We start from the raw sequence: 25,705 nt of genomic DNA, 5'->3' as shown, positions 1-25,705 counted from the left end.
GCTTCAGTCCCGGTGCCTGTGGTCTGCTGGGGACGGTCCCCAGCAGACCACAGGCACAGAGACTGAAGCGGCAGCAGCGGCGGTTCCCCGCGCTTCTGAGGCTTTGCTCTGGCAAAGCCTCAGAAGCGCGGGAACCCGCCTGGTGCCCCTGGTCTGCTGAAGACGGTCTCCAGCAGACCAGGGGCACCAGAGCAGCTTACGAACGGGGCTCTCTCGCCCCGGAGCTCGCAGGTAGCAATCCGCCACCTCGACCTCCGGGGCGAGAAAGCCCCGTTCGTAAGTGCGGATCTGACATAAGTCGGATCCGCGTAAGTCGGGGACTGCCTGTACTCACAAGTTTTTCTGTAGGTGCTCGTGTCTTTCCATTTTTATGATTTTCCACTATGCACCATGAAATTATATGGACCAAATGCACTGTAGGTCACTATTGCAAAGTTTTTTGATTGGTGTTTTTCTCCTAAAATTCTCTCAAGTTATAGAAAGAAACAAATAGATGAAACAGTGGAATGTTAATATAAAAACAGAATAATCTGTTTGGAGTTATTATTAGGATGCAGTATATTTTAACTTTATTTACATATCTACTTTGCCTTACTGCTACTATGAACATTTTTTTTTAAATTATAAAAAGTTTCTAAGCCATGATTTAGTGGTTTAAAGAGAAAGAAATTTAAATTTATGAAATGACAGTGATGACTTAATATTGCAAATTATAGTTTTTAGTACAGGTAATTTAGCATATCAAATCACAGTTCTAATTTATTCTACAGAGGAAAAGCAGGAAGGGTTGTACCTGAAAGAGGTGGGGGGGGGGGGCGGAAGAGGGGAAGAAGAGGAGGAAATAAAAGTCCCATAAATACCAAAGCAGGGCTTCTGATTTTAGGTGTTACCGGATATACTTACCTGATATACTGCTATAATACTCCCTCCTCCCCCGCCTCCCACACACAGGCTGCTTGTATCTAAGGGCTTATCTACATAGAGTAATGTGGACTACAAAACTGATTTTTTAAATCCATTAATATGTTGTACATTAATTGGTCCACAAAGCCCTACTGGTGTGCACTTACAGTTCCCTAGCATGCTTCAATGTAGTGCTGATCTAAACAGATATTTTAATCCAGATTATTTTAATGCATATATTACCGTACATAGACAGGGAAAGCCACAAATCTTTTGATTTTTAGACAGCTAGATAAACCTCAAAAATTGATAAAATTTACTCCCAAAAATGAAAACAAACACTAAAGAACAAGTTATATGTAAGTCCTAAGTATTAATAAAATGTAACCCGCCAACCAAAGCCTGTACTTCATAAACACATGAGGTCTCTGGGTATTACCTTCTGAAGCATAATTGTCTTTCTGCTTTTGTTATGATATACTTCTGTATATCATCAACCTAGGAACATAGTGCTTAGAAGCAAGGTACAAAGTATGCATGGTACTGACAGCTCTGAAAAGAAAGAATGACATTTAGAATGTCGAGGTTAAGGAGGTATATTTGAATGGCTTGTATCCTTGAGTATGCCCTCTTTTCCTCATTCATTGTTGAGCAAAGAAGAATATTACAAGAATGTAATCTTTCCTATGTTTAGCTTCATCCTTGGCACAATACACTACCTTTGATTTCCAAGCAACTACTGCAACCCTCTTTCTTGTAAATGGCCTCTTGACATTTATCCAAAACTCATCTAGAACCTATAATTTAGGCACATATAATGGAAGAGACAGATGTTAGAAGTACATGAAGGCTTTGATTTTTAGCACACCAAAGTTCCAAAGATAGCAAGCTTTTTTATTCCACGATTCTCTTTTGAAAGTGGTTACATTACATTCTTCAGGTATTTTTCAGCTGGGAATCATGAAGACTTATTTCTTCAACCTTTTTTCACCTTGGTGTGAAATTGACAAGAAGTATGGAAACAATTGTTGGAATGGGGAAACAGGTAAAAAATAGAAATATGAGAATGTCAAATTTTCAGCTCCTAACACTGATTTTTGGAGCGCATTTTGATTAAAAAATAATGGCCAAAGGCTCTTAAATTGAAGGCTGTGTGGATTGTTAATTGGAATAGTTGGTGGACTGATGAGATCATTTTAATGTATGGTAAATTAATTTCTAGTGAACATTTTGTAGACTTTTAAACAAAATAGACGCATTTTATGTCAGAATGTACACACAGATGTTATTTTAAATGGTATATGCGTTATAATGATCTGTGCCCCTTGAAAATCCAGAAACTGAAGGATCCTCAACATTTCATTCCTTCTAACTCCAAACCCATAGAAGCCTCTTTATGGAGCTGGATGGGGTCCTGGATCTGAATGTGGAGAGAAAGAGTCAAAGGATTGCCCTGTGGTTGGCCCTAGATCTTTAGCCATTTTTTCCTCTTAAATGTATTCTGTTCTTTTACTATGAACAAAAAACAAACATTAAATTACAAGGAGCATTACCCTTTAATGTTTGAAAACTGGTACTGTAATTTGTTTATCTCTGGTCTTTTGATACCTTTTCAGTTATCCATGAATTTCCAAAACCAAATGTCAGTAATGCAGTTAAGAATCTTAGATAGTGACATTAATAACCTAAAAAGTATGCCATTCTTAATTATCATATTTACTTATTTTCCAACTTTTCCCTTACCTAATCTTTAATAAGTCTTCCTTTCTTTTTGCTTACAATTATATAGGGTTTGTTTTCAAAACTTGTTTTATAAAAAAAGTTCAGTGCCAGATATTTACAAATAATTAATTTTGTTCCTCCCCATGTATTACTGCACCTAATTTCTCTTGAGCACTTCCTTCTTCACTGTTGCACTTGTTGGAGTCCTTCTTCCTCCCCTTAATCCTTTTGGTTAGCAAACTAATCAGTTAAGGCTTTTAGGGCAAAAATAGGGGCAGTAATCAATCTGATTTGGTCAAATCCTTTCCCATTTTAGGTTTGCTTTAACCTCAGTTTTTTTGAGTCTCTTATCTCACATTCTTTGCTTTCCAGAAGAACTGTAGACTTGCTTTCCTGAAATCTAATATCCTTCATCTGCTGCATTTTATAAATTTCTTAATTTACTGGACTCAGGTCACTTAATCCTAAACTTTTTAAATTTTTTCACCTTCTGAATAAGTTTCAACAATAAGCAGATCTGAGCTGGCTTTTTTCTGCTTGAATATTCCACATTCTGGTTCATTGTCTTCAACATATTTTAATAATCTCTAAGTTTACATTTCCTGCTGTATTTTTGTCTTCACAATACTACTTTCCAAAATGTCATTTCCAGGAGCAATTAATACTTTTGACATGTAACACCACTCCTTGTCTTTTACTTGTTAGGGATTAGTCCCTTTATGAGGTGGAGGGGAAGTGATCGAAAGCGGGGAGAATGGCCCCTTTCAGCATCCACATACTGGGTTGGCACATTTTGGCCCTATTCTTTCTGTATAGGATTTTGAATGTTATTAAAATGAGACCAAAATGTATTAGTATGCAATATATATTAATATTTTAATGTTAAAATGAGAAGTCCGGGGGAGAAGAGAAACCTCCTTATTTTTGGTACCTCCAGTAGTGTTTCATATAGGTTTAGCAGATCAATGTTAAAGTTTTACTGATACTCATCAAGATTCAAAGGAAGCATTATCTATTCTTCGAGTCAAAAAAATAAGCAGCAGACCGGCTCTTGCACAAGAGGGGGCTTTTGCGCAAGAAGGAGCAGTGTAGACAAAAGCCCCTTGCACAAAAATGGCATCTCATTAAGTATGCAAATGAGGCACAATATTCATCACCATGCCACATTTGCATATGTTCTTCCGCAAGAGAGCGCAATGTAGATGGAGCCACTCTGTTCTAAAACAGATATATTTCTATACTTCCCCTCCTCTTCCTTTTCTTATAAATTAAAAGCAGTGCAGAGCAAGTATTTAAAATTTTATTTAAAAAACCTGAATTCTTAGGCTAAGGTTCTTTGTACTATATGTCAGTTCAGGGCAAATTTTCATAGGTTGTTAAACTTTGAAAAACCTTGTTTTTCCTAGCCGTGACTACACATTAAAGCTATTACTATGCAAACCATCCCACTCAGAATGCACAGGTTTATGTTAAACTTAGGGAAATATCGGTCAGCTATTTTACCATCTGCCCTTGTGTTTTGGATGTTGATCTGTGACATATGTTTATGGACACCGTACAGCACAACAGAACTGGAACGTCACAGAATGAACTCCATGACAATTTTAAGTCATTATATACTTTTGACTAAATTAAATCAGTAATTAAATAATAATTAATTAATTAAATTATATAAAACAGCCACCTACCAGAAGAGGAAGTAACTCTTGGGACTGCCATCTATCTTATCATATAGTTACCATTATTTAAAGTTTTAATCAAGAAGTATTCAAGGGCAACAGAGAACATGCCTGCACTTAAATTTGAGTGACAGCTAATATGGTGCACTAACAGTGTAAAAGAATACTTGTGGTGGTCACATATACCAAAGTTAAAAGCATTACAACATTCATAAGACATCCTAATTTTAAAACACTTAAGTATATTTGCTCTACAGCTTATGTTAAATTATTTTAATTCAATGTAAGAAGCCTTCAGTATTAATGTAGTTCTGACTTTTCACATTATTAAAGAAAAATATATATTAATCATTTTAAGTAGAGTAACATCAGCTTCCAACCAGACTTTTTTCATAACCTCATGTTACTTAGCGGCCATTAAATATCTGTTAGATATTTTCACACCAATGGATTACGTACATTTTGTTTTTAAAAGTCATTAGCCTTTGGAACAAAAAGAGTTTGCTATTTTATAGAGTTTATTTCCCCCAATTACCATCCTAGACCTTATCACCTATTGACTTGAACAAAAAAAACAGAAGAGAGAAAATAAAAGAAACAAAGCTAAAATATTTAACAGACATTTTACTGATGTTTTTGAAAAGTATGAAAATAATCCTGTTACATTCTTTAGCTCAATTACTTACAAATAACTTATCTGTAAATCAAGTAAATCTGTCAGTTGTGCAAGTTTATTTTTCCATGTGCTATCTAGAGATAAGCAGGTCTGTAATATTAGATTTCCGCTGACATAATTGTGCATGAATTCTGATCTGATTTGGTATTACGTGGTGCAAAAGGTGACACATTTTCTCTAATATAGCCCATTCGAAAAGGAAAGCAATTGCCAGTATATGAAATCTGAGGAGTCTGATTCAAAGACTGGAGAACTCTGAGGTCAACTCAATGGAAAAGCAACTTGTTCGACTACCCCAGGCACTAAACACTGTGACAAGCAAATGTAATACCCATGGTAGTTACTCAGTTAGAGAATCAATAAAAACATTACATTATCAGACTGCTGCAGCTGTATGTTAGCCTATCACATTACTGTGTCTGTTCCTAAAATGCTCAAACATACATTTACTGATCATTGAGAGAACAGATACCACCCCAATGTCTCAGTTGCACCTCATATTTAAAAAGGAGAGTGCTGCAAGGAATTTAGTGAGCATTTATGTTTTTCCATACAACACAATGAATTATCGTTTTAAAAGTCATACACACATAGGCGTCATACACAATGGATATCTATTGTACTGAACTGCAAAACCATTATTCTTTCACTGGTTTTGACTGTGAATATGGAGGAAATCGGGTGTGTATCAGATGATAAATGGCACCAAAATGTCAAACAGTTGCAAAATTTTTATGGATTTTTCTAAGGCCATATCATCTCATTTGCCATTGGAGACCGTGGAGTAGGGAGTAGAAGGGACTGAGGTTTTTCCACCCTCTCCAAATCTCTCCTTAACATGCTTCTCTTCTCCTTTACCTGGGAGTGGAAGCTGGGCAGTGGCTATTGAAATCAATCCTGGAAACTTGGGTTTTTGAAGAAAGCACAAGGTCTCCAGACATCACAGGCGGAATGATGAATCAGCTTTAGAGACTAGCTTCTGCTGGGATGGATGGAGCAAACCACATCCCCTCCTTTATGAATAAAATTATAAATACAGTCTTATGCAGTTTCCTAGCCCGTACCCTCTGTAGGGGATGATATAAGCTCTATAGTTACCCCACACACACACACACACACACACACACAAACACACACACACACAAATTAGAAGGCATAAGGGGAAATCTGGCAGTTTAGTCTACTTCCTTTTCATGGTATGGAGACAGATCTCCCACCCACCCACCCACCCACCCACATATGAAAAGGAAGTAGACTGGACTGCCAGATTTCCCCTTATGCCTTCTAATACATGGAAGTTCAGCAGCTCCTAAGACTGCTCCCTATTGCAAGAAATTCTACCTTCATAGACAGCATAGAACTGTACAATACTAAATTTGTCTTTCCAAACTACACTAGTCTCTAGGTGATTTTGTACTTACAATCCAGACAAAATAAAACAAAAGCATAAATCTATCTACTACTTCACATGTAAAACTACCAGTAACAGCTATTAGCATTATGTAAATAATAAACAAACATATCCCAATATTGCAGAATCTAAACAGCATATAAAATATACAAATTGTGAGCACAAAATACACTTTGCAGAATATTTGTTCACATTCTCATATTTTTATTAAAGCACAGCAACATTTGATCAGATACGCTGCCAAGTTCTGCTGTTAGGATTGCAGCTTTTTGTTACATGTCTCTCAGTGAAATGAAAAGCACATCAGATTCACAAGCTAGATTTTCACTTGTGATATGCCATAAGCCTTATTGGCATGCTTCAAATGAAAAACTGGAGTGATATGCCTTCCATTTCTCAGAAAACCATGCTGCAGTGTATGCCAGAAACTACTCCATTACATGTGAGTTTCAAGCCTTCTCTCCCACTTACCTTAATACTGTGTCCATACAACACTCTCCCCTATGCTAGCATGCTTGATCCCAGGCTAGAAATTTCTGAAGTACTTCACCAGGGGCACTCCTGGTGTCTGGACATGATCCTGCCATATTCTTCATCCCCTGAAGCCTATCAGTTGGCCCCTGTAGATCTTCTGTGGCTCAGTCACACAGCCCAAATCCCTGGGTACATTAAACTCTATTAGACATGTTCCATATATTTCAGTTATAACTAAAATGGTCTGGTCTTACATCCCTTTCCACAATTAACACAGCCAGGGTTTGCCTGTCTACCAGTCTGCCCTTGATTACAGCCTGTAGTTGGCCAGAGTAAGTCTAAGGTCCGACACTGGGTTCCCAAAGTACAAAGGATGCTACACAGGTATCTGTCAAACACAGTTTATTTCTTGACAGCTAACAGCTGTGCCCCATAAATGGAAGAACAACATAACAAAGAAGAGGCATATTTTACATCCCTTCCTGCAAACCTGGGACCCTGAGTAGACTGCGGACAAAGTGGGAGGTTGTCTCAGCTTCTGAGGCGCCAGTACCTAAAGCCCATTGGTGAGGTCCGATTTGCTAGGCTCTGAGGCAGCCTTAAATACAGTTTTCCTGCCCTGTTTCGCAATTTGGAAATTTCCAGGGATTACTCATTAGTGCTGAAGTAGAGCTTAACTGTTAGTTATCGATCTGGTTCTGATTTGGATCTTCTTGTCCTTTGGCTCTGTTTACGTGATCAGTACGTTAGGGTAAACAGAATTGTTTGTGTGTTCTTGTGCTTTACCCTTATCTTATAATTGTTCTTGCTATACTGGCAACAATGCTTATCTTAAGTGGCATATGTTCCCAAAGACTTGCTTCTGGCTCATCAGATATAGGGAAAAGGGAAAGAGGGAGGAAAGAATGCAGGCCTCACCATCCCTAAACTATCACGTACAAAGTTCTTCCGCAATAGACTACTACACTGCCAAAAACGGGGCCTGAGTGGGTTCCACTGGCTGTGGCCAAGGGCTCATTCTTTCCTAAGCCATTGGCTCTAACCAAGAACTGTTTTGCCAAGCAGCAAACAGCTCCTTTTATTTCCATCTGCTGGGTTTTGATTGGCTGTTACTGGTTCCCAGTCCTACCTGCTGGAGAACCAGATCTCTTAGTTTACAAAATGGTTGATCCCAGAATGCATCTCTAGGCAAGCCTGAAATTCTACAACCCATCACTCTTTTCCTCTCAGAGAAGTATTTCTTGAGACTGGGTGGACTTCCACATGGGGATCGAGAGGACAAAGGCTTAGTACATCCATCATAGTTCCCAAAGTTGTGCCTCAGTTTTACAATGTCTCAGATTATTTTGTGTTCTAGCCTTGTATTTGAAAAATAATGGCTGGGTGCTTAGTTAATGGGTCTCAGAAGATTCTCTCCAAGCTGGAGATATTCATCCAGGCTGTATCCACCACTGTTCCCAATAGGCTCTGGGAAAGGCTAAGGTGGAGGGTTGCAAAAGAGTTTAAGCAGAAATTTGTGTGTTCAAACTTTAGTGTTAATATGACCTACCTGAAGTTACACAGGTAGAAGGGGCTGTACAGAGTCCAGATCTACAGACTTGCAGTCCTGTGTTTCAACCTATACACAGTCTCAAAAGTTTCCACAAGAGTAAAAAATGTCTCTTCCCATTGGTTTCTAAACTTCCATGATAAATGAATGCCCTCTTAGTGATTTAGGAGTGAAACAATTATTTGGCCTGCATTCACATTAAGGTCCCAAGGAAGGCCTACCCATTAAAGTGTCTGTTGAGCAATGAGGCAAATAAGTATTTCCCTTCCCTTGAGTCACAAAAGGGCTACTAGAGACACGTCTTATACCCTTTTCCCTGAGTAGTTTAGTTAAAAATTAATTCTTTCCTAGACTCAAAGGGGTTTCACTATGCTTAGATAACCTAGGAAGTAATACTGAAAAAAAAAATCAAGGGTAAAATTATATCACATTTTGTAACGCTCACATAATTTAGAGATGGTCATTTGCTGTAATAGCTTATTGAATTATACTTGGATTACTTAATAAATGAAGACTATTACCTATATTATATTAGTCACAGGTGAAAAAACTATATATATATATATACACACACACACATATATATATATATATATATATATATATATATATATATATATATGGATGAGTGTAATCTATTCAATAGTTTATGGACCCAAAGTCCCCCAGAGACTATCACACATGCACATAATATTCTTGAGTGTTGAACTTCGCATATGGATTAATAATAAATAGATAGCTCATGTGTCATTTACATATGAGTTATCTGTATGTAGTCAGTGGTAAACATTCTGACCCCAATTCTCCAGTCACTCCAATGACATCAACAGTCATTCCAGAATTATACCAGTATAATTGAGATCAGAATCTGCCTCCATAGTCACTAATGATTGAGGCAGCTTCTCTCAGTTGTTCCACAAAGAATATACTGAATTTCTGAATGTGTCCCAGATACGCCAATACCAGGCCAAAACAGGTGTGAATTTTTCCTTTTAGAGGAGGTGCTCATGAAAAGATCCACATGCCCTAGGGTAGTTTGAGGACCTGGGAAAGAAAAGACCCATGGAGTGGAGTGTTAGGGAAGAAAATTCCATGATTGTAGTTTGTGTGGATGCAATGGCCACAAAACCCCTGTACAGGGTCCAGAGGAGGACACCAGCTTCTAATCTAGTCTGCAGACTGAAGTAGCAGACACAAAAGGACCACAGTACTACCACACCCTGGTAGTAACTTCAAGGTAATGACTTCTATCATCCTCTCCTGTGTGAAGAAAAACTACATAAAACTCATTTGGCTTGTCCGATTTATGGTGATTGTTCTACTATTGCTGTAAATGAATAACAGGCGTACAGAAAGAAACATTTACACTTTTATTCCAGACATACATTTTTCAGATTATTCAATGACATAAGTGTATGCATCCTAGCTAACTTTTCAGATATCATCAATAGCTACAATTTTAGCGCGAGGCTCAAATAGGCTCAAACACATACATTTTTTCTTGGTAAAGTGTTATACATCTAACACTAGAATCAAACCACAAGTGTATCTGCAGATGTTTCTATTCAGCTTCAGAAAAATCCCTTTTCATCTGCTCCCCTATTTTTTTAATGATTTTTCTATAAAATAAATGCTCCATAGGAAAACAACTGCCATTTTGACAGATTAGATTTTTTTTTTATCATAACAGTTATTTCCTCTTCCCCCCTGGATCTACTCAAGATTCACAGCCATTCTTCTGAGGCAGGTTACAAACACGTTTGGACTTGAAAACAAAGCTGGTATGTCTAGGCAGCTATGATTAAAAGATTACCCAGGACAATTATGTTTCATAATAAGAGCATCAAGGTATCTTCGTACTTGATAGCATTGACTTAGAATTGCTGAGATTATTTTTCCAAAGTACAAATGGTTGAAAGAAAGAAGCTGAAACTGCAAATGAGCTGAGTATTTTTTAAAAAGCCTTTTAACTAATATAGTTAAAATCTAGACTTTGCATATTTTCCTCTTAGAAATCTGAACTATTACTACTAGTTGGAGGCATGATTCTGCAAAGTACTGAGCTAGATGTTCATCACCTCACCTTTCTATCCCTGTGACTGCCTGGACCTTGTGAAAAGCATAAGAAACTACATGAAAAGCACTCCTAAAAAGTCTTAAGTCAAAGAAAGAAATCTTTACTTCATTACTTAGATGACAAGAGTATGCATATTTACCATTATCTTAGTACTACAGAACACTGTAAAAAGCCATTTTAGTTTGTTAATAACGTGTCTACAAGTAATTTAACGAATCCTTATTTGCTAATATTTGTATTAGCCACAGAATTAGAAGAGGGTAAAAAAATCATATAAAAAAACCTGTAAATTTGTGATTGGCACAGGTTTAGTGAAAAGTTCAAAACATATGGAATGTTGAATGCAATGTTATCTTTTTGAAACATCAGTATTACATTTATGACAAATGTCTGAACCAAACAGCAAACTGCTACAACATTTCAGTTTTTAAAAGCATATTAGTAATACTATTAAGAATGCAGTGTCCAACTGTTAAACAGTAGATTGAAACTGATATAAAAGTGCACTCATGATTTAAGTATTAATCATATTTCAATTGAAAACAAATGTTAATGTCCTCTAGTTAAAAAGAGCTTTAGGCGTCACATGACCTTAAATCTTTAATCTTGCCTGACTGATAACTTGCAGTGTAAGGTGAAATAAAAATGTAAATCTGGAACAAAATCAAAATAAGGTTTGAAGAAACAAGTAACAACCTGATTCCACCTCTACTTTTCCAATCTTAAACTCTATATAAGTATTAAACGTCATTTTTAATAAAAAGATTTTGCAAACTATTATTTTAGCTAATTATAAACATTTGGATAGTTATCAGTCTCAATTTATCACTTCTGTAATTCTGCAATTTATGTAGGGATGTAAAAAACAGCCTTCCACCACACTTCCAGAAACTTATTTCAGTGTGCGCCCACACGGACCTCATCAAGCAGCCAATGAGTTGCCCTTTCATTATGACTAAGTGACTAATACCTATATTGGCTCTAAAGAAAGACACTTTTCATGATCACACAACAATCTGCTAAATGAAAACATATGAATAAGCTTAAGCGAAGCCTGCCAGGGGTCTTTACTGAATGGAAAACAGGTGCGCTATTTTTGTGCCATGTAATACCCATTTACCCCCAAGTCCAAAGGTTACAGGACTAATAGCTGCCTTGTGGTAATCAGGGAAAGCAAAGACACTGGCCATGGTTAAACATCTGGGACATATTTTACATACTTGCAACACATGCTTCAGGTTCAATTAAAGTGAGGCTTTGGCACATTTATTAATCTTTTTACTTTTATCCTGTAAGAGGACCCATTGGCCTGATTTTACTATTATACCATATGAGAAAACAGAAGTAATGACAGCTGGGGGTCAGTACCTGCCAGTACTGCAATATGTGCATGTTTTCTCAGAATTTCTTTATGCACAAAACTTTAAAATGATCAATCTATGAATTAAAAAAGGAGCATAACACTGTGCTCTTTGAATTCAGACATGTCAATATTAAAATCTTTCCCATCTTCATCAACAAACAGTACATGATACAGCCAAAAGGAGGAAACTGGCAAAAATACTTTTTTAAATCTGTTTTATAGTTTAGTGTCTGAAATAAAATGCCCATTCTAAGATTAACTTATTCACTGTAAGGTACAAGCATTTTCATCACAAAAATTATGCATACCATTTTCTTTTCCATTCAAGCTGTGATATTCATGATAGTATATTGAATTACAAGAGCTCAAATAAAACTTACATATTAATGAAATATGACTTTGAATGTATAGAAATCAACTCACATGTCTTTCATATAAGAAACACACTCATTTTAGGTATTCAATAAAGATTACCACTGAATTCACACAGTTACAACATAAGCCCTCACCTTCAGTCACTGTTGGTAACTATATCTGTAAGTGTGTTAGAACACTGGTGTCAGTTTCAGACAGATAAAAACTAGATTTCAATTGATACAGCTCCAGAGATTTAGTGTTATTTCTAACCTAGTATGTTTGGCATGTAGTTTAGACAGACAGTAAAGGGCTTTTTAAATAAGCAATAAATAGCCATTTTTAATAACTCAAAAAAGCCTGACAACTAAATAGTAAGTAAGCAGTACTTTCATTACAAGTACTGTACATTGCTAATTGATCAGCTATTCACACTTCCAGGAGTATGTACACTGTACTACTAGGATGAAGCTCGTATAGTTTCTTTAATAAAGCAGCAACAAGCAAGGGGAAATGGCTATAAATGGATGGCAGATCAGTGTTTATCAGAAGAGAAATGATGATTCAGAGCTAGCATGTTGAGTTAAAATACAAGCTTTCTACACTTACATGATTGACCTTTGCAATAAATCATGCATTTTATTGCCAGAAGTATATTCTCATATCATTTAGCACTAAAAACTAGCATGTGTTTTGTAAAAAGAGATTGTTACTGTGTTTGACTATTCTAAATGATGTAGCCAACAATGTAAATGATGTACAGAAGATTTTCACATAATATCTTTCTATCGCTTCTCAAATGTTTGAGCTAGCAATAGAATGAGGATATACCCATTTTTTATCCTCTCTCAAATCTTGGGGTAGCTAACAGAAAAATAATCATTCAGGGGATTAACTAATCACATTGAATTTTCTGACATTTCAAATACTTGCTGCCAGCACAGGAGTTCTTACAGTGGTATATAACGGTACATCTCAACTAGAAACAAAGGTCAAGGGCATAAATTAAGACACACTGTTTTTCTCCTCTCTCTCAAAAAAAGAACTAATTGCTTTACCACAACAGAAATAGGAGAACATTTATGAAGGTCAAAATTGTCTAATTCAAAGCTGTTGTAAAATAATCTGTATTTATTCTCTTTTACATATTTTTGGTATGAAAATTACACAGACAACAAGGCTGTTTTACTGCACTCGTCTCTCCATCAAAGCTATCCTGCCAACACTAGCCAATGCTTCAGTGGTGCAAGGTCATTCTAATTTCCTCCCTCTGGTTTTTCCCTCTCCCCAGGGGACAACCAATCCAAACAGTCCCATAGCTTGGCTCAATAAGATGTGGAAACAATCTGTTATTTACTGTGGTTGCAATCCTCAACCCAACCAGCAGCCCATGTATTGAACCACATTCTCAAAAGCTGAAAGATCCGCAACAGTCTCCTAGCTTGCTGGACCGCAATACCAGCTCCAAATCAAATGGATGTCTATGAGACTTATGATTATTTAAATGTCATATAGAAGAGTGCAGAACATATTAGCCATTCCTCTACCAAGTATTTCACTGAAAATTACAGATGGTCCTATCCCATTTTCAACCAGTGTGGAGTTATTTTTATACCATTTCCCCCACTAAAGTGCAGTGCTATTTGTAATAGCAAAGACAGGACAAATGTTTGTCCTTCAAAAACAGTTGTCACTGCAGTTATCTTCACAAGAGCTATCAAGTTCCAGACAAGCTGAATTATTTTTGTTCCTGGCAGAAAAATATTTGACCCAGCTCTGGACAAAAAAAGAAGAGGATTTATAGTCCTCTATCCCTTTCTACAGCATACAGTAGCATTGTTAGGATGATAAACAGCTCTGTCCAATTTCCTGGACTAAAACACTTCAACTCTTTTTTTAACTGTCTGTAAAAACAGTGTCATGTCTAAATTCTCCCATCCCCAGGTACCCAAGTGCTAGGAAAGATAATTACCTTGTCATCTCTGTCATCCTCTTCTTCCTCGTCCTCTAGCATGTCCTCCACTACCTACAGACAGAAACAGCAGTAGTTGTCAGTATTTAAAAAGGAAGAATTTCATTCTGTCAATAGCAAACCTTTTGTAGATGAAAACTTTATTAACATTTGCAATAAATGAACAGAAGGAAAATGTACAACTACAAAAACATTTGATCTTGTGATTCAAATTTAAGAAGTGACATAACTTTAATTGACCTACATTAGGGAATAAGACACTTGAAAACCTCTACCTGTATAAAATGCTATCTTGACAATTTAAGTATTTAAAAGGTAATTCAAAATTCACTCTAGGATATTTTTAACTAAGGAATCCTTTTTATCAGCTTTATTGGTAGCTATACAGTACAGTACAAGTGCTTATTTTGGATTTACAGCTAACATGAGAAACTTACATTTTGAACTTAATTTACATTGTTCATCTGGAGAGAGAGTATGTTTTCAATCCCAAGAAAAAAATTCATACTAGCTTGCTTCTTTATAGCAGTGGCCCAGGTTGCATGCTGTATTATTATCAACACAGTATTTCCTAAAAGTGATTTTGTACTATTCATATACATAATATACTGCACATGCATCTTTCCTTAGTTATGTGAGAAGAGAAAGAAAGAAAGAAAGAAAGAAAGAAAGAAAGAAAGAAAGAAAGAAAGAAAGAAAGAAAGAAAGAAAGAAAGAAAGAAAGAAAGAAAGAAAGAAAGAAAGAAAGAAAGAAAGAAAGAAAGACAGGATACCTATCACATATGATATTGTGTTCAAGGCACTTTACTCACATTAATTATTGATCATCATATGGTTGTGAGATAAATAATTATTATAACCATTTTACACTCTAAGGGTACGTCTAAACTACATGCCTCCGTCGACGGAGGCACGTAGATTAGCCAGATCGGCAGAGGGAAATGAAGGCGCGATTAAAATAATTGCGGCGTCATTTAAATTTAAATGGCTGCCCCGCTCTCCCGATCAGCTGTTTGTCGGCAGATCGGGGCAGTCTGGACGCGCTGCGCCGACAAAGAAGCCTTTCTTGATCGGCACAGGTAAACCGGAGGCATACCTGTGCCGATCAAGAAAGGCTTCTTTGTCGGCACGGCGCGTCCAGACTGCCCCGATCTGCCGACAAACAGCTGATCGGCAGAGCGGGGCAGCCATTTAAATTTAAATGACGCCGCAATTATTTTAATCGCAGCTTCATTTCCCTCTGCCGATCTGGCTAATCTACATGCCTCCGTCGACGGAGGCATGTAGTTTAGACACACCCTAAGAGAAGAAGTGCCTTTCCCAAAGGCACATAGAGAGTTAATGGCAGAACCATATTAGAACTCAGAAATTCCTGCTTAATAGACCCATGATCAAACTTCTAAACTATAGGCCAAATTCTCTGCTGGTATAAATGGGGGTAGAGTTGTACCCCTTTTACATCTAGACTGCACTCTAAAATCGAAATAAATATGCAATTTGCACATCTTATTTCAATTTTATTTCAAAATAAAGCACTATTTTGAGATATCCCTTATTCCTCGTGGAACAAGGTTTAAAGGGATGCCGAAATAGCACGTCTGTTATTTCAAAAATTATTTCAAAATAGTGGATATGTTCCTTGGACGTCTTGCAGTCTGGACGTACCCTTACACCAAAAGGAATTTTATCTCTATATTTGTACATACACAAAAGTCAAGACGGAGCTGTAAATACAAAAAGTGAAAATTCTGATGCATTTTACATTGAGTTATTATAAACTAAAACTATAATGTACAACAGCATTAGAGTTGAGGACGTTACAAACCATAATTCTATATTATAAAGTATAATGACAAAAGAGGATATCACATTTGAAACTTACTCAAGGAACATATTCTTTGCTCTGTAGGAGGTCATATAGACATTCTCATCAACTATAGATAATCACTCACCAGAGTTTCAGGTGCTATAGTGAATCAAGATTGCTATTTTGACCTGCAGTCCTGGAAGGGTGCAAAGCAACCTCTAACTCAGACTCAAAGCTAACCTTTAATTTGTACGTCAATTATGTAAAGCATATTACAACCAATTAGTAAGGTAAACTGTTGACTATGATATGAAATTTACAAGGGGTGTCTATTTTCTGTCAATTTACCACAGAATTAATAAATTAAAGACAAATAAGGAAGTTCCTGCCCTAAGAATTTAATAATTGTGATCATATCTTGCATATGTACAGAAGGTGAGAAAAAAAGTACAAGAAGCCTTCTTCCATTTCAGATCCCAATACAGGGGCAGGACAACAATACAATTTTACACATATGCACGCTGTACTGATCAGGCTGGCCAGGAAAGACAACATTAACTGCTACACCTCAGGAGAAGGTGCAGTCTCAGAGCTTCCCTTTTATATCAAGGATCTGTGATAATGAAACCCATCCCCTCAGTTGCTGCCTTAAAGACACAAGAACATTCTAAATTTGTCATGTACCATTTAAAATAATAGGTATAGAGTATTTCTTTTATAATCTTTAGTCCAAAGAGTCAACAATAATGGACTGGATAAGATATTTATGGCTTAGTGTGAACAGTGATCCCGCATTAGTGCAGGGGGATTTGCTAAACAATCTACAAAGTTCTGTCTTGTAATTTTCTACAAAATAAATACTAATGTACTTGAAAACTGTCCCATATCCAGAGAGCTAAAAGTACACTAGCTAGAGTTCTGAGACATGCTCTATTAAGTCCTTGACCAGTACTAAAACAAACACTGCCAATCCAAGGGATAAGTGATTAATCCAGTGACTGATCTCTCATGAACCACTAGGTAGAAATGAGTATGCCATAACACTGAGCGACTGAGATCCACAGCCTCCCTGTGGTATGTGGTATTCATTTTAAAATATTAGATCACAAGAAAATTGAACACTTATGCGTATCATTCTGGCCTGATCTGAGTGACCACTATCTTGAGAAGCTCTGGACCTAGAAACAATGTTTTATGCCATTAGAAGCACCAGCTTTCAGATTATATAAAATGTTAAAACTAAGTCTAGTGGTTTGAGAGATTACTAAAACAAACAAAAATATAGTGTTTTCTAGACCTAGATCTCAATTAAAGGAAGGTAAATATCAATATCCTCATTTTAAAGATAGGGAAATGGAGACATTAAGCGATAAAACAACTTGCCCTAAATCAGACCAAAGGCTGTTGGAAGAGTTGGAAACAGAATCCAGGAATCTCCAGTATCAGGTCAGATATGAAAATGGGCACTGAGGGATTGCAGAAGCCCTACATTACGTGTATGGCAATTGCATTTAAATGTAAAATTGTGATACAAACTGATGAGAGAGACAAAAACAAAAAAAGCTGCTAAGGACAAAAGTGTCAGCTTCAACTCTGAATGGTTAGCTACTTACTGGTTCTTACTATAAAACTTATAAACATTTAATCTATGGAGAGATTTTTGTGATTAATCCCCTAAAATAACCAAATCCATCCTCTGAAACATATGTTTATTATCTAAGTTAATTGTTTAAATAAATGTTTAAAAATATTTATATAAGCCTTATTATCCCTTAGCACTTGCAAGACCAGAATAGTTTCTTTAGCGATAAGTGTAAACATTTATTCAGAGTCACCATTAAGGATGACATTCATCCCACCCTGAACAAAGTTCAAACAGAGTCGGTCTTAGTGTAAAAATATTTCAGGAGCTGGGAGTGGAATTTACCCTTCCCAACAAATGGCCTCCAGAGCTATAACAGTTCATCTAGGGCTTCTAATTTATTTCAGGGTTATTGCCCTGAAACACTATATGCTGCACCTCTCAGAAGTTCAGCACAGAAATTGCTACCCAGTGGGAAATGGGGGTGGGCAGAGGAGAGATGTGGGCAATGTAGCTTTCAGCCACCATTGTGTTCTCACTCTCCTAGGCTATGTTGGGGCTGGAGAAGCTCCCATTGTAACTGACAGAACTTTTAGTTACAACAGCCTCTGTAGAGTTGCCCTACTATGGGCTACAGTCTTGCATATTGTGGCCTTCCTCCTGGCACATTCCAGGGCTTGAGAGCAGGTATGCAAGAGAGAGTCTTTCTTCAGTTCCTGCACTGAAACGATCCTCCCCCAGCCAGTTATGGTGCTTTTAGGGCCCCTTTGCACCACTACTGCTCTTTGATATAGCACAAAGGCAGCTGAGCTGAAGGTGAGAAGCTCACTTTTCCTTTTTCAGTCATTGGCCTCATGTAAGTTTTTCTTCTATGACTCTCAATGGGGATGCTGACTACAGCGACCCCAAACAAGCAGTATGGAGAACAGGTATGGAGAACAGTCCCTCAGAAATGATGTGTGACCACTTCATTTGCATCCCTCTGTTCTCCTACAAACCCACCATAGGACTTAATGTCGTTCTTGCATGGGACCTCTGCACCTGGGGGGATTTCACCCCTAAGGGTGAAGTTCTGAAAAACAGAGTAAAGTCTAAAAAAAAAAATTAGCTAAGCCATGCCCTCATCACACCGGCTTTCTCTCAGAGTGCATCTACACAGCACCCTAAACTCAAAATAAGATATGCAAATTGCACTATGCAAATTGCAGATCTTATCTCAAATATATTTCAAAATAGCTCATTTTGAAATTTGACATCTATACAGTGCCAAATTTCAAAATAACATGCTGTTTTGAGCCATCCCTTAACCCCCATGCAACAAGGTTTACCGGCATGGCAAAATAGCATGCCTGTTGTTTTGAAATATTTTTCAAAGTAACAGGTGGCTTGTGTAGACACCTCCAGTGTCCCAAAATATGCATGCACTGTAGACAAACCCTTAAGGTCTGGCTACATGCAAAATTCCGCCAGTGTAACCAATATATGAAATACATTCAGTTTAATTAAACAAAATACTCAAGGATATGTGGCAACATTTAATTGAACTGTAAATCTCTATAAATCAGGGTTTACAATGGAAATGCAGACAACAGCTTAGCTGTCACATTGCAAATGCTGACAGTTTAGAGAATAAACACTTATTCTAGAAACTCAAAAAACAAATGGTCTGGTAGCACTTTATAGACTAACAATACATGTAGATGGTTAGTCTATAAAGTGCAGCCAGACTATTTGCTATTTTTTAAGTTTATCCTGTACAGACTAACTCAGCTATCCCTGAAGATTCTTATTCTAAATAATCAGGAGGACAATATTTCACACCTATCCTGATTTGCATCCAAGATCTAAAAAAGCATTTCAGACATTAATAATATTAAGCCTCTCACTGCTACTACAACTGAAACAGTATTATTATATTTACAGCCAAAGAAGTTTGACTTGCCCAAAGCCAACCAAGAATTGAATACAGGTCTCCAATTTCCAATGACTCCTGTTTAATCAGAAGACAATCTCTCTCGCCCAACGTTATTCCATCCTATTTTCTCATTCTGTGTTAGTCACATCATCAATTAAACTAAGCTTTAGGAGTGTCAAATTGTCTGGAAATGAAAAATGATTTTACTCAGTTATTGTATCAAAATAAAATGTAATAAAACTACTTCTATCTCTGGGCAGCATAAATTATTCTTTATGGCATAGGAAGCTTTGACCCTTGTTTTTACATCATAAAACTTTGAAAGAAGAGTTAGAAGAAAAGATGTAGAGTGAAAGCGCATCACTACAATGATATGGTATATCAGGAGGAATCCAAACCCTCACGTTTGCTATCCAGAATTGAAACAATGAAAACAGAATCCTTATTACGATATGTTATATAAAGAATCTGCCATCTCAAGTCTTTTTTTTTTAAGTATACTTAAGAACATCCTACTTACACAGATGTGTAAAGCAAGGATTTAAAGAATCATTACAGAAAATGCAACTTCAACTTATTTCAGCTTTTGAGTTTAAACACAATACCAAGGATCAAACCAGAAGTAAGAAAAAGGATTTTTTTTTCTTTGACTAGTAGCTGCCTTTCAAATAAACCTCATATGTGCTACTTCAGGCTTTAGCAACACAGCACAGTAATCCAGATATCTAAAAATATTATGCTTTTTCAATGAGAAAAAAATTAAAGGGGAAAATAATTTAAGAGGGGAAACATAACAGTTAAACAAAATATCAGTTATTTTATAAAAAGTTTTAAGAAAAAAAAAATCTCAGATCAGCCCTAGGATTCTCACTCTAAATTATGCTTTCCGATACCTTGCTCAAAATCAAAGTAGTATTAATCAAACAAAGGAAGGGCACAGGGGAAATCAGAAAGATCTAATGCAAGCAGTTAAAAGTGACATGACCTTCTGTAATGTCACTTGTCACAGACTTATATGCCACATACTGGTAGAAGGTCTTGAAAGAACCTGATTCTTGGTACTGTTCCTTGAATGTAAGACTAATACAGATGACATTTTAAAAAACACACGTAGACGGCTTCAAATATGGAATGTCAGCTACTTTATGGTCAAACAGTAAGAAGAAGATATTGAAAGGTTGCAAAACAAGGCCCTTTCTGTACTAAACAAGGTCCTTTCTGTACTAAATAGTTTTGAACAGTAAATATTTTACAGGAAAATCCCACACAGAATAATTTGTCTATAATGACAGATCACTCCTGCCCCATTCCCACCTTCCACAATGTAAACAGAATTCTGTTTGCAAACACTAATTAAAACTGTGTTGTTGGAGCACTTGTTCCAGAGGAAAAGAAAATTGGACTAGGATGCACTCTGGTAATTAATTACTTCTTTAAGTTACTCCTTTTAGAATTAAAAATCAAACTATTACTTCAATAAATGATGGAATTTTGGAGGAGGTGGGGACCATTTAATGTAACATCTAACAGCAAAATCAATAATATAATAGTACAGATTCTGCTTATTTACAACCATTTTAGGTCAGAATTAGAGCGAAGAATAACTCAGTCCCAAAGATGCTTAAAAATCTCTTCTGAAATTAAGAAATTCCACACAAAGTACATTAGCTGCTTGTATAATGTTTACAGAATTATTTCTTGCTTTTAGAATACTCCTGTACTTTCTAGAAGCAAAGTTACAACATGATCAGTGTAAATGTATAGTAATTAAGTATTTATTTATCACCAACTTTTCTACAGCTATTCCAATGGAAAAAACTGTTTTATTTAAGGGGTATCTTGACACATTTCCAAATAAGCAGTAGTATGATATTCTTTTACTCTAATACACAATGCAAGAAAATTCAAAAAGTAGAAGAACCACAGTAATCCAGATATGTTTAATGACTGACCTCTTAGTATAATTTAAAGACCCAATCCTATGAAATGCTCAGCAAGTCCTAAAAAGGAATAGATGCCCTGAACTGGTAGTTCAAGTGTTTGGAACTTCTCCCGAGTTGCTTAGCACCTCAATGGATTAGTATTTAAAACAAATTGTTTCAAACTAAAAACAAGTAATATTATAATTGATTTGGTTGAAGTGCCCAAATACTTGCAGAAACTAATATTTTGACATACGGTATTACCAACCAGGAGCCCACTCCTGTTCTCATTGAAATAAAAGAAAACAAAACTGGGTCCCAATTGAACATTTTCACCCTCAAGACTGTTAGAGTGGTATTCTTCAGCACAGAGTCTGGAGTTCATTTAGATCATTATATCTCCAAATAAAGTAACTACAGCATGTGTTTGTGTGTCATTGGATTTACAGCACTTCTGTATAAAAGTAACAAAATTACTGAATATGTCTTGACTGAGGAGGATGCACAAAACCACTCAGGCTATTTCAGGCATCTTCAAAGTCAAGGTCAGACTGAAAACTTTCTTAGTCAGTAAGCTGGTTGTTATGTGTTTATGTTGTCAGTCATAAAAGGACACCTGCTTTTCTCACAAGGTTGTTGAGGAGGAAGGAACTTTTCAAAAGACCTAGCTTAATTAAAATAGCCATCTATTGCATATCATATTTATAAAGAAAATGCACTAACAGATTTTGATTCACAACTTAGTGTATCTGAAATACAATTTAACTTATGGTATCTCCTGAGTTTGATTCACACGATTGAAGATTTGGCCTTGAAGTATTTCATTTACAAGAGTCATCAAGATAGCTGAATTACTAGATGTAATAATTAGTATGATAAGCTTGCCAGTAAGGCAGAATATATTGTAGTAGAAAAGAGGAGACTAAAAAAAAGCATTAGTATTTTACTAAAACATCCGGGTTTTTACAGATACAATTATTTTTTCTTACAGAGTACATTTCCTTGGTTTATATGGTAATCCAGTGTCTGATTTTTTATAGGAAATGTGACTTTAATATGGCTATCAGATGCTTTTTGATACATGCTACTGATTACATGGTCCTGTAATATCAACAAAATAATTTTTATTTGCAATGTAATAAATTTCTTTGCAATATATTTGGAGAAAATATACTTTTTTACACAAGAACATGTAACTTTTTGTTTGTTATCAGCTTAATATGCACACAATGTTCATTTGCTAATGTAGTAAAAGACTAAATTTTCATATAAAATATGACATCAGTAGAAGAGATTTCCAATGCATTTCTTTAAATATTTGGATTTCAATGTTCTCAGGATTTTTAGCTGATATTTATATAAACTATTGAGAACAGAATACTAAGTATTTATTTGAAGTATGTCTCCATCTAAAGACTCCAGAATGTACCATATTGTGTGTGTCATATGCAAAAACTGATCTGTTTGGTTTTATGATTTTTTTAACCAGTGGAGCAGAAAAAATATTTTCTGTTTGGCTAAATATAAAGTATTTACAACACTTTAAAACAATTGTAAAGAGTAACATTTTTTGTTTAAAAATGATCACCTAGAAGTTTAAATAAAACATTTGTAATAAAGTGGTTTATTGCATTTCTTATCAACAGAATTAACATGTAATTATCTTAAATTTAATCTTTTTTTTCAGCTAGTGCTGAGTTTCTAGTAGAACAAAACACTACTCATACACATGCATATTTAATGATAATTAAATTTGAGTGGTGCTAATACTTAGGATATTTAAAGTTAGGGCTGCCTTCCCTTTTTAGTGAATAAAAACAGCATTTTTGCCCTGTTATATATATTTTATGCAATTAGTATATTCATATTAACTAAATGTTTCTTAGTTTAACAATTAAGACATTTTGGAGTTGCTACTGTATTAAATCAAGCCAGTAGTTATATAAGTTTGGACACAAACGAAAAAACATAAGAAGACATTTTATACAAAGGAACGGCTATGCATTTTCTATACACCTCTATAACGCTTCACAGGGAAAAACAGTAAAATTTCCCTTAAAATTATTCTGTTTTGAGGCTAAAAGTATAAACACCTTCCTAAAATGAACATTTCTTGGATTTGTTTCCCCACCTGTAAGAAAAAGCAAGTGCAAATAATCTAGGATTGGAAAAATTTCTAAAAAGCATGGTTGGGTTGAGACCTTTGCCCAATAGCAAACTTCTATGGAAGCGATACAGTATAAAACCCTGAAGGCAGAAAATCATAATGGAAGCTAAGATAGCCTCCTTAATGGTAGTAGCAGGAATAGCCAACTTTAATGAATTTCTTTTCATTGTAGAAGAGAAATGCTGTATAACCAAACTAATTTTTTTATGTAGTGTACTATGTGATTGCTAAATTAGTGCATAATGTATTTGTAATATTTATAGCACCAACATTTAGTTAACTAACATTTATGTAAGATTTATGTTGATTTTTTCATTTCTCATTTAATGGCAGATTATGAAGAGTCTGTTTCATAAAGATAATTCTCCATTTAAATTCATCAGGCCATTAAATATTAAAATTATGTTTCTGATGCAATCTAGAACAAATTTGTCCAGCTTCAGTGATTATTTGCATTCATAAAAATTAGGCTTGATTAATAAAATTTAAATGCTTGATTAAGCTGACATTTTCATGTCTCAGTTGTGATATTAAAATGAGCCCCTGTCCCGTGGTCTGGTTAGGTAAGAGAGAGTTTACTTTTCTTCTATATATGTAGAATATAAGGAATAAAAATTTAGCTCCATATAAAGAGCAATGTTTCTCAGCAGATTGCTGAGTAATCAAGCACATGTTCCCTGTGGTCTTTATATTCTGACAGAGCCCAAAGTGAGTATACAGTATACCAATTTTAAAAGGCTTTTTTGTTGTTGTTTAGACTATCACTGTGCTGTTCAAAGTATAAGATGAGAATATGTTATATTTTTGTAGAAGTCAGCATTCAAGGAGACAAATTTCAGGAGAAGACTAATTTTTGAGAGAGAACCTTTGTGCACTTTCCTGAACTGATGACAGAGTTTTGAATGCCATTTGCCTCAAGCAGAACCAACGTCAGGACTAGTGTCACATCACATTGTACAGTATATAGGAGAACTAAAGCATCCTACTGAAAGTAGCTAGTTATAGTTGGTTTACACCATTGTCATGTAACCCTAAACTGAATTATAGCAAAAGCAACTCTATGTCCCTTGCCTTTGTGAAATTACAAAACAAAACTGAGTTATGAAGCATAATGAAAATGAAAAGCACTAGATATATTGCTTGATGGCTAAGCAGTAGTAGTAAAAATACTAGTACTTTGCTTCCCCCTTTTTTGTTCTCCTTCAGTACACCAAGTGTTCTCTCATGGTGCCATGCTCTACTAGTACATGGAGGCCTAAAACAGATTGCAAGTGTAGAAAGATATCTTTTCTTTCAATACATTTACACATACAAAACTAATCAGACTGCATCTTGGAAAAAACTTCCTCACACCCACCCACCCACAAACCCCCGGAGCATGCTCACTATAGCCTTAGGGCTCATAACAGGAAAAAACTATGTTCCCATTGGCCACACAACACATTATACTTGCCATGAACAATCTGTTGAGCTGGTCTCATGCAGGGTCAGCACTTCATATCAGTGAATGACTCAGTGCAGCTGACAAGGAAGGGTGGGCAGCAGGGTAAAAAATGTCCCAGAAATAGGTATCGCTTTGTTAGAAAACCAGAAGACTGAACAATAGAGAATAAATGATTATGCTAGGTTATTTTTAAGTTACAAAGATTTTAGAATAGAAACAGAATGAAAAGGAGTCCAGGAGCCAACATAAAAGGACAGATGCTGTTGAATCCCAGGACAATGTGAAAAAGTTAACCTTTGTCTTGTGTGTATGTGCATTTTCATAAAGATGTTTTAGGAGAAAAAATATTTATAAATTGAAAAAATATTTTAGTTGAGGAAATATTCAAGGGCATAGTTATTGTCAGGAGACTGTGTAGTGTTTCTTTAAAAGAAGCAAGAAAAACAAGGGTGGGTTTCATGCAGAACCTTTGCAAAGAACTTAGGAGTCTTTATACTAGTCTTGACACAATGAAAAAAATTTAATTAGTTTATATGCATCATAAGTACAGCTATGCAAGCCTAGTAGCACTAGTAATTCACATCACAGCCTTAGCAAAAGGAAACAATTACATTTTGAAGATACCTGAAATTAATGCCCAGAAGTCTTACCCCTTTTATTTGTATTAATTAAAATGAATCAGCTGGAC

General features: G+C 35.9%; 1 protein-coding gene across 4 annotated transcripts in view; it reads right to left on the bottom strand.

Annotated features, from left to right (window-relative positions):
- The window catches only part of MCTP1 (multiple C2 and transmembrane domain containing 1), a 395,876-nt gene that overhangs the window by 44,636 nt on the left and 325,535 nt on the right, over nucleotides 1-25,705 (bottom strand). For all 4 annotated transcript variants that reach the window (XM_075932144.2, XM_075932145.2, XM_089779319.1 and 1 more), the window contains one exon: nucleotides 14,181-14,234. In XM_075932144.2, coding sequence (XP_075788259.2) covers nucleotides 14,181-14,234 — 54 coding nt within the window. The remainder of the gene's footprint in view (nucleotides 1-14,180; nucleotides 14,235-25,705) is intronic.

The sequence above is a fragment of the Pelodiscus sinensis genome, chromosome 6, assembly GCF_052426305.1.
Source record: "Pelodiscus sinensis isolate ZL-2025 chromosome 6, ASM5242630v1, whole genome shotgun sequence".
NCBI lineage: Eukaryota > Metazoa > Chordata > Testudines > Trionychidae > Pelodiscus > Pelodiscus sinensis.
This window is presented reverse-complemented; position numbering and strand designations above follow the sequence as displayed.